Source organism: Glycine max, chromosome 6 (genome assembly GCF_000004515.6).
Source record: "Glycine max cultivar Williams 82 chromosome 6, Glycine_max_v4.0, whole genome shotgun sequence".
In the NCBI taxonomy this organism is placed as follows: Eukaryota; Viridiplantae; Streptophyta; class Magnoliopsida; order Fabales; family Fabaceae; genus Glycine; species Glycine max.
In genome coordinates, this window is record NC_038242.2 from 42,202,861 (window position 1) to 42,212,462 (window position 9,602).

The following is a 9,602-nucleotide window of genomic DNA, read 5'->3' on the forward strand; positions in this document are numbered from 1 at the left end:
TATCATGTTGAATTTCTCTATCAATTTGAAACTATAACTTAATGTTGAATGTTACACAACTTAATAAAAATGGAGATATAATGGTAATAAATATTGAAATATTATACTTGATAGACATTTGATTCCCAAACATAATCTCTCAATTGGGTGGCATTTAGTCTAGTGTTATTACACAAGCCAGAAAATTAGTCTATATTTCTGAATAGCATATTGGGAAGATTAATATTAAATGCAATAATTGTACATGATATAATATCAGAGACAGACCAACATTTAAACCAAGGGGGTTGCCCACCCCCTCCCCCCTCTTACAAACTTTTTTTAAAATATTATACATATAATATTACTATAATTATTTATATTTTTCGTTAATATTAATATATAATATTATATTACTATCAAATGCTCTTTAGAATTATTTCTCACTATTCAATTATCAATGAACTTATTTTCTTTAAAGAATATAGAGAAAAATAATTTACGATTGTTTAGTTACTAATAGAGTATAAATAAGTTAATTTTTCCTTATTTTCTTTTTATTAGTTAATATTATAAACAATTTAGCATTAATAATTAATTTTGTACTTTAAATTTATATTTTGACATAATATCAACTCTAACGGAGGATTTAGTGATCTTTTTTAATTAATTATGTTTTCATCATATAAAATATATTTTGTATGACTTTTATAGCTTTAGTTTGGTAGGTTGGAAGGTCACGTTTAAATGGCTAATAAAAATGCTACTGTTGAACATATTCCTTTAGCAATAAAAAATAATTTGACATTAGAAAAGACTGGAAATATATCATAATATGATTAAAGAAATAAAAATATATAATTAAATTCGTGATATACCATATACCTACATATTCAAAAGATGCATAAAAGTAAAATTTTGTGTAATTTTTTCCTTCAAAAGATGACGCTACACCTACCATTGTATTTCAACGGGTGCAAAATGAATTGGGTGAAAAAAGTATAATCATGATTGGTTACATGAATTGCTTTTGTATTTATAATCACGATCAGTTTTTTCGATCAATCAATTTCTATTAATACAAGCATATTGAATTTTTTTTCCATTCAATTCCTCATCAAAAGCTACAAAATATATTTCCGCAACTACCCACATATTCTTTCTTTTGTATATCTAAAGATAATGATAAAGATAAAGTAATTTCATATTACATTTCATACGGAAAACTATAAGTTTATAGGATTAAAGAAATGTGGTCTTATTAAATACAGTTTTCAATTTTAGTACTATTTAATTTTGCACATTCAACTTTTCCTATTAAATGCAAAAACCCTCATGCAGGGTTGGTCAATCACACGACCCCTCCGTAATTTATTTTGTAAATCAATCAACGTGCGTTATAGCTAGATAATTAAGGAATGCTTGGTCACTATAGAGATTTCAGGTAATATATCAATTGATTGACATACACTTTTAATATCAATTAATTTGATTATTAAAAGGAACTAAATTTATGCATAAAAATAAAAGTATTAATTAATGATGTAATTAAGAGATGCTTGAATATTACAAGAGTTACGTGACTTTTTTTTTGTTGAAGTTAAGCATTTATATGATTAATGAGTATTATTAAATAATAAAAAAATTATTTAAATTATCTCTTAAAAGAAGACAGTTAGTCATGAAGACACAAATCCTTTATCATAATGAACACATAACTTCTAGTTTTTTATTTTCAGCATCTAGTTTTAAGAGAAGTATTTGATCATCATCTAATTATCTTTTACTAAAATACATTCTCAATTATTTTAATATTTATTATGATCAACATCTCATTATATGTAGCTAGGATGACGTTCAAATAGTGTGCAATACACTTGGTCAATTGTGTTTTAAACATTTATTATTTTTTATTACACTTTAATATAAATTTATTATGAAAACATAAAAATTAATGTGATTTGTATTTTATAGAAAAATATTTATCACTTACTTCCAAATTTCATTTAATAAATGACTATTAATATACTTTCTTTTATGATCATCACAGAACATTTATTTTATTATATTTTAAACTATGAATAAATTAAGAGTGTATTTAATTATTACTTCTTTGGCTTTTTTGGGATTCAGATTTGAGAAGAAAACAGTCCATACCAAAATCCCTAAATCAAATGGTCCAAGAAGAATCTGGACTACCTATAGTCAATTTGCATGCATCTCATTGTGCAGTCATGAACTTAGGGCTCCAATTTTTATTTATTTATATTCAGTAGTTTTGGAAGGATTGAAAAATAAAATTAAGGATTTTCTTTCCCCATATGAATGCAGGTGATCCACCCCAGCAGAAGACAAGTCAAGGAAATGAGAAAAAGAAAGAAGATGAGAATATTACTCAAGGTTAGTGTGATTTTTCTAAAATCAATTAATTTGCTTAAGTGTTTTATGTTTACATATGGTTTCAAAAGGTAGCTGAATTCTATGCATTCAAGCGATATTTCTCTCTTTTACAAACATAGTTATAATTTGATATGTATTTAGCTTTAATGGATTTTATTGATTATCGAAGTAATTTTGAAAGAAGTGAAAAATAAAATTAAGGGTTTCCCTTCTCTCGATCTCATTACAGGCGATCCACCTCAAGAGGAGAGAAGTCTAAGAATCAAGATAGAGGAAGAACTCAAGAATATTACAGAAGGTTAGTGTGATTTTCTTTGAAATCATCACATCACTTTTCTTTCAATATATTTTCAACTATGAAGAAATTAAGAGTGTGTTTAATTATTATTTCTTTGGCTATTTTGGGATTCAGATTTGATTTCTTTTAATGTGTCCGCTTTTATTTAAAAAAATGGTTATAAATTATATTTTTGCAACATAGTTTATAGGCACATTAGACAACATTGAAAGTTTTTTTCATTGTGAAATTCCTGTTTGAGAAGAAAACAGTCCATACCAAAATCCCTAAATCAAATGGCGGAAGAAGAATTTGGACTACCTACAGTCAATTTGCATGCATCTCATTGTGCAGTGATGAACTTAGGGCACCAATTTTTTTATATTTACTTAATTTAAGAAGGATTGAAAAATAAAATTAAGGGCTTTCTTTCCTCATATGATTACAGGTGATCCACCTAAACAGAAGAGAAGTCAAGGAAATGAGAAAAAGACAGAAGACGACAATATTACTCAAGGTTAGTGTGATTTTTCCTAAATCAATTATTTTCCTTAAGTGTTTTATGTTTTCATATGGTAACTCGAAGAGAACAATGGAGATAAATCCAACTTAGGTATCTGGTATAAATAAATAAAGAAACATTTTGAAAAGAAAATCCTCAATTTAGTCTTTTAAGGTTACATGTGTATATCAGCATTTCTTCAAAGATTTTTCTGTCATAATTTGTAGTTTTCAAAAGTTTTTCTCCACAATGATTAAATTAATTTCACATTTAAGCCATTCTACCCCTACTATCATGTGTATATCAGCATGCATTGTTTTATGCCTACTTGATGACTTTGCATTCTTTGTTGTGTAATAATATTGTCACATAACTAGTTCACAATTTTACACCATTATGGGAGTGAACATATTTTAGCTAGTTTCATTTTTTACCATAATTCTTGGCTTGGAAATATGTTCATGATCAAATAAACAGGGCCATCAAAACGAAGAAAACAATTTAGGGTTGGAGATGATGGTAAAATATTATTTGATGAAGAAGAGCTCAAAATGATCCTAGATTTTAAGAGAGGTGAGGACTATATTGAGGTTCTTTGTGGCGCTACAAACAAAAAATATGGAGATTATGTTGGGAGGCTAAAAATTAATAACGAAGGTCAATATTTCATCACTTGTGAGTGTTGCCCTGAGTGTCCCTTGGGTAAGTTTTCCACTTCAATTTCTCAAATTTTTTTTTATTTTGCAATTGTATAATTGATCTCTTATGTTTCAAGCAAGTATTTTTGTTTTGTATTGTTATAATTGTACAATAAAAAAAATAATGGAACAGGAACTGCAGAATCTGTTGATCTTTTTTAGAGCCTTATTTTTGTTATTTAAAATAGGTTAAATAATAGTTTTATTTTGTAATTTCGAAAAAACAAATAAATAGCAGATATATAGATTTAATTTTATTAAAAAAAATACCTGTGAGACTGAATCACTATTTCTTTTCATTTTATTTTATTGCAATATAAATTATTATTATAAATATAATTTCGATCCTATGCATTATTTGTTGGTGGAAATGAGGGAAAACACTGAAGTTGGTGGAAACATGTTTGTTTGTAATAATCAGTGAGTGTCACTCTAGAAGCATTTGAGAAACATGCTTTAAGGGAAGGGAGCGGAAGGTGGAAGAGAAACATCTGGGTTCATTGTGAAGACGAAGACAAAGTTCCACTCTGGAAAACACCTCTGATAAAGTATTACTTACACCAGGCAAATGTGACTAACCGGAAAGACTCTGCAATGAGGAAACAAAACTTTCACAGGGATGAGTTCCTGCGTTGCACGAGATGCGGGAAGGAGCGCAGGTTCCATCTCCAGAGCAGACCAGACATTAGGAACTACCATGATGCTTTAAACAACAAATGCTGGATTTGTTCTCTTTGGCCTTATCAAAAGTAAGTTGCTCAATCCCAACTCAAGCTATATGATATTCAAGTTCATGCATGATTAGTATTTTCTTGTGAACGTAGTTGGTACTTAGTCTTGCAAAACACATTATATGCTGGAAAAAGATACTGGGGACTCACGATGTGTCAATAAGAGCTAGAGAGACAAAAAGGATGAGCGATAATTGATATTTTACTAAAAATCACAAATACCTTCAACTAGAGACAATCCAGCTTTAGTAAGGTAGGATAATTGATTATTGCAACAACGTTCTTTTTCCAAGTAATTAACAACATCAACATACCTATAACTTAGATTTAAGACCACTTGTTATGAACAACTTTATGTCAGATTGTCATCCATGGACTCGGAGATGGAGAGATAAATGACCGATGTGATTAATGGTATGATATGAAAGAATGATAAAGAGAAATCAAGGTGTATGTACAATTTGAGTGTCCAAATATTGGGACTCTTGTATGTTAGCTAAGGGGCAAGCCAAACCGTATATATATTGAAAAGTGACTCATGCTAGCTTATATTGCATACAGTAAACTTGAATAATATAAGAAGCTATATTCTAGTTGAGAGATCTGATCAAATATCAATACTAATTAATCATGTGAAAATTTTCATTTTTCAGAATAACATGCGATGATGATGAAGAGAGATCAAGTCTGAAAGCAAGCAGGGGCTGTTCTCGTTCTTCAACTTGCCAAGGCTGCTCAACTTGTTACTGTGAAGGGTGCATCAAGTACCGCTTTGAGGATTGCAATTGCCAAGAATGCAGAGACTTTATGCTATATGCTAAACCTTAACTAGGCTCTGCAAAGTGCCATTTCTTAATTGACTCATTTGGCACCTACATGAAGACATGAAAACTATATGATGTTGCGGAGAAACTTTGGACCTCTTTATTACTGTTTAAGAAAGCTGTGACTTTTTTCTTTTCCTTTGGAGAACTTCTAGATGGTACCATCTTGGTCTTTCATATGATCAACTCAGAACTAGTTCTCTTTGAATAATATTGAGCTTGAAATGGTACTCAACTTAAAGTTTTCTTTTTATACTACTGTGTTTTGGAGGTGGATTGACGCTTATGCCACTACTAGAAGATGCATGATCTACATCGGTCACAATCTATGTTCTACAAAGGTGTGTAACCGTTTTTGATTATAATGATGTTGAAACTCAAAAATTTCAACATCAGTCCATAAGCGAACGTTGTAGTAAGCTGTTTTTTTTTTCTAAATCGGGGCTATACTAATGACTGATGTAGAAACCTTGGTTCTGCTCTTTGAAGGTGGATTTTCTACATCGTTTTTAAATTAAGCAACGATGTTGATCTTTTATTTTCTACATCATTTTTAAATTAAGCAACGATGTAGTAAGCTGCGCTTTTTACATCGTTTTACAGAAAGCAATGATGTTGAATATGGGAACTTCTACATCAGTGGTGATGTAGGGACTGCTGTAGTAAGTTGCGCTTTCTACATTGTTTTCCATAAAGCAATGATGTTGAATATGGGAACTTCTACATCAGTGGTGACGTATGCACTGATGTAGTATGTTGTGCTTTCTACATCGTTTTACAGAAAGCAACGATGTTGAATATGAGAACTTCTACATCAGTGGTGACATAGGCACCGATGTAAAAACATATTTAACCTGCATAATAATTTAAGGTTAATTAAAATAAATAATTTATAATGAATAAATTATCTATAAATAAAACATACTGTTTATAGTGATAAATATGACTATAAATAATTGATATAAGATATTAAAAAAAGTTACTGTCTATAAATAATTGATAAAATATATAAAACAACATTTTACTTGATCAAGAGGTCTCAATTGGTTGAGAAAAGAGAAAAGAGATCTCAATTGGTTGTGTTTGTGCGTGAGCTGATGAAAGTATAAAGAAATAGAAGAGGATCCTTTTCTTCCTTGATGATCTTTCTGCTGGAATTGACTTGGACAGAGTAGGAATCCCATTTGGAATTGACCATACGGGTTTCAAAATAGTTTTGTTCTCGGGGTGTCCAGAGGTATCTTCAAGCAAATGAACACTGCAATGAATTATTTCACGTGAGTCTTTCTTCTAAGCATAACTCAACTTGTTTGTATAGAGATCACAAGAAGAGAAATTAGTAAAGCAAAGATAACAAATAGAAAACAATCTCTCTTTTAACATCTCTAGATCTTTCCCTATGAATAGAAGCATTTTTTGCATGTTCTATTTAGTTGAAACTTGAAAGCAAAATAATATTTTTTTCCCTTGTATTTATTTCATATGTACTTGAAGCTCAGAAACCACAGTGTTGTGTTGATGAATTGTTAAGAAGGAAGAAAGTATATAAACCATAATAGAATATTATCATTAACGAACTGGGCTTTGATCTTGTTTGCTTATCTCCCAGACTGCTACAACAAATTGACTTCTGTTATGTTTAATTATTCGATAGGGAGAAGTGAGGCATTTATTAGTTTTTCCAACCTGGCTTTTTTATGATTAATTAAACAAATGATAAAAAAAGGCTTTAACAGTTACTACAGGTTGCTTAACTGTGATTGATTTGATTTCACATCTGCTTACCCGAATGATAATAGAGGGCGCTTCCTTTTTCTGCACTAGTGTGCATCTTTCATCAGCTCACGCACAAGCACAACCAATTGAGATCTCTTTTCTCATTCGATTTTCCCTGCATTTCAAGCAAAAGAGCAAACAATACAGCAGCGAAATCCACTTCTCAATCAACTTTGTCTGCATTGATATACCACCCTAATCTTCCTAACAGTGTGTAGTATATAAACTATATACTACACACTTACATAGTATTTGACAAAAGCGGACACTATGTATGTCTAGCTTTATCCACTAAACTAAAATATATATAAAACATTTTAATTGCATAGCTTTATCACCAAACACGCCTCTAACTAGATGACTCACATTTGATTTGGTCTGACTCATCATTGTTAACATTTCGTCCAAGAAGTCCCCCATGCCCTGCAAAAGGAAATTCATTGTATGATTAGGTCATCAAAGTTATTGGATCAAGAGCACTCCTCCCTATGGTGGAAACAAGATCCAATTCCACCCCCCCAACCAAACAGGATTCCATGAATTATTCCCTCCTTTTGAGTTCTTTAAGCAACATGCCCATGTAAATTTGTACACACAAATTGACTTGACTTATAAGAAAGCTTGTGCGTTTGTGGCAATCCCAATCAATAGAGCCAAGCATTTGTAGGACAAATCGGATTCTTATTAATCCCTAAGAAGATGCCTCTTTTCACATGAACTAGGGAGAAAAAAAAAACATGGACAGTGTAGAAAACAGAAACGTGACAAGACTGCATGACAAGAATGGTAGAATAAATTAAACAAGATTGTGTAAATAGCAAAAGAATTAGAGATAAAGAAGTGCCACAGTGGTGCAGTATGCATTCTAATCCCATGGCAATTCAATGAAAATGGTAGAATAAATTAAATAACGAGTTAACACTTAAATGCGAGCCTTGTCCAGAAATAACAATTTCAGTGATGGAATTGTTGATTACATGATCAGAAGTAATGGAATTATTAACCAAAAACTGCAGTCACACCTTTTTTAATTTATCTTCCTTGTCAAGTGTCTCTCTGCGCTTGTCGTTATCACCTCCCTACAAAGAAAAAATCCAAGTGAGGCTCACATCAAGTATTAGTACAACAAATTTAATATGTAAAACTAAACTAGACTTAATAAAGCAGTCATCATTGAAGAAATGCAAGAAGTATATGATTGTTTTATCATGACTTTTTTGGTTTGCTGTTTTTCTGAACTTGAAATATGGTAATATATATCTGTTAATTTGAGTAGATATTTCAGTAATGTAGGTGATGTTTGCAAAAGGAAGTATAGGCAAATTGTTCATAAAAAGTGGAAGCATATTACCATGCCACGTCCAAAACTGATAAATCTTAAACGAATATAACATAACATAGTCCATTTCTAAAACTAGACTAGTCCATTTCCAAATGTAGCTGTGCTCATTATTATGAATATAACATAACATAGTAATACAGATGTGAATAGTATTTTAGTTTTTCTTTTGCAGGATTTACCAGGCTTCATGGAATCCCTTGTGAAGCAAATGTCTGTAAATCTTAAGCGCATTCACAGCTTAGGGATAAAAAAGGTAGCAGTTGGGTTATTACAGCCAATTGGGTGTTTGCCCGTGTTAAATGTGATACCTTTCCGTACGAACTGCATTGGCCTTTTGAACGTGATCTCCAAAGATCACAACAAAATGTTGCTCAAAGCTGTGCAAGAACTCAACAAGGAAGCAGCAGACAAATCAGTTTTCATAACACTGGACCTCTACAACTCCTTCCTCTCTGCAATTGAAACTATGCAGAAAAAGCGTGCAGGTTAGTTCTCATTGTGTTTTAAATAGAATTTCAACACGCTACAGATAAAATTGTAGAGGATAGCATTTAATATTTATTTTTTGAAGAATTGTTTTTATGGAAAATGCTAATCAGGATTCTTAGAACATTAATTAAGAAAATTGAAGTAGAAATATTTTTATTGAAAAATAAAAATATATATTATTTATAATCTTTTTTGTCTTGTCTTAATATTTTCACATTAAATATTTTTTTTGATTTGGTTTCTTAATCAATACTGTTATGACACATTTGTTAGCAATATCTCTTTTTATATATCTAAATCATGTCAGCAAGAGAAATGCTAACAAGACATTATTATATGACATATGCTTTAAAACAGAATCTATATTATTGGGTTATGTGGGAAATGCTAACAAAGATTAGACCTACGTAATTAATTAATAAGACTAACAGTGTGTTGAAATGAATGCGTCAAATAATAAGTTTCTTTCTTTTGGGACACACTTCACCCTTCTCAAAATGGTTGGGTTTGCAGTCTACACCCATAGCAATCATATACTATCATAATTCACAAGCAGTTGAGAAGATGCAATTTCTTGCCTGCTT

The 9,602-nt window shown here is 30.7% G+C and overlaps 1 protein-coding gene across 1 annotated transcript; it reads left to right on the forward strand.

Annotated features, from left to right (window-relative positions):
- Nucleotides 1-5,863: 5,863 nt before the first annotated feature.
- LOC102668732 (GDSL esterase/lipase At5g03610-like) lies at nucleotides 5,864-9,019 on the forward strand. The gene is made up of 3 exons (XM_014777050.1): nucleotides 5,864-5,900; nucleotides 6,015-6,073; nucleotides 8,702-9,019. Exons 1-3 carry the CDS (start codon nucleotides 5,864-5,866, stop codon nucleotides 9,017-9,019), a joined length of 414 nt encoding a protein of 137 aa, XP_014632536.1.
- Nucleotides 9,020-9,602: the final 583 nt, after the last annotated feature.

What these genes read in the sequence shown, in the direction of transcription:
- LOC102668732 (XM_014777050.1), top strand. Translation starts at nt 5,864, where the DNA reads ATGACTGATGTAGAAACCTTGGTTCTGCTCTTTGAAG. An exon ending in CTTGGTTCTGCTCTTTGAAG is followed by an intron (nt 5,901 to 6,014) that starts GTGGATTTTCTA and finishes ATCGTTTTACAG; the next exon opens with AAAGCAATGATGTTGAATAT. An exon ending in GTGATGTAGGGACTGCTGTA is followed by an intron (nt 6,074 to 8,701) that starts GTAAGTTGCGCT and finishes TTTCTTTTGCAG; the next exon opens with GATTTACCAGGCTTCATGGA.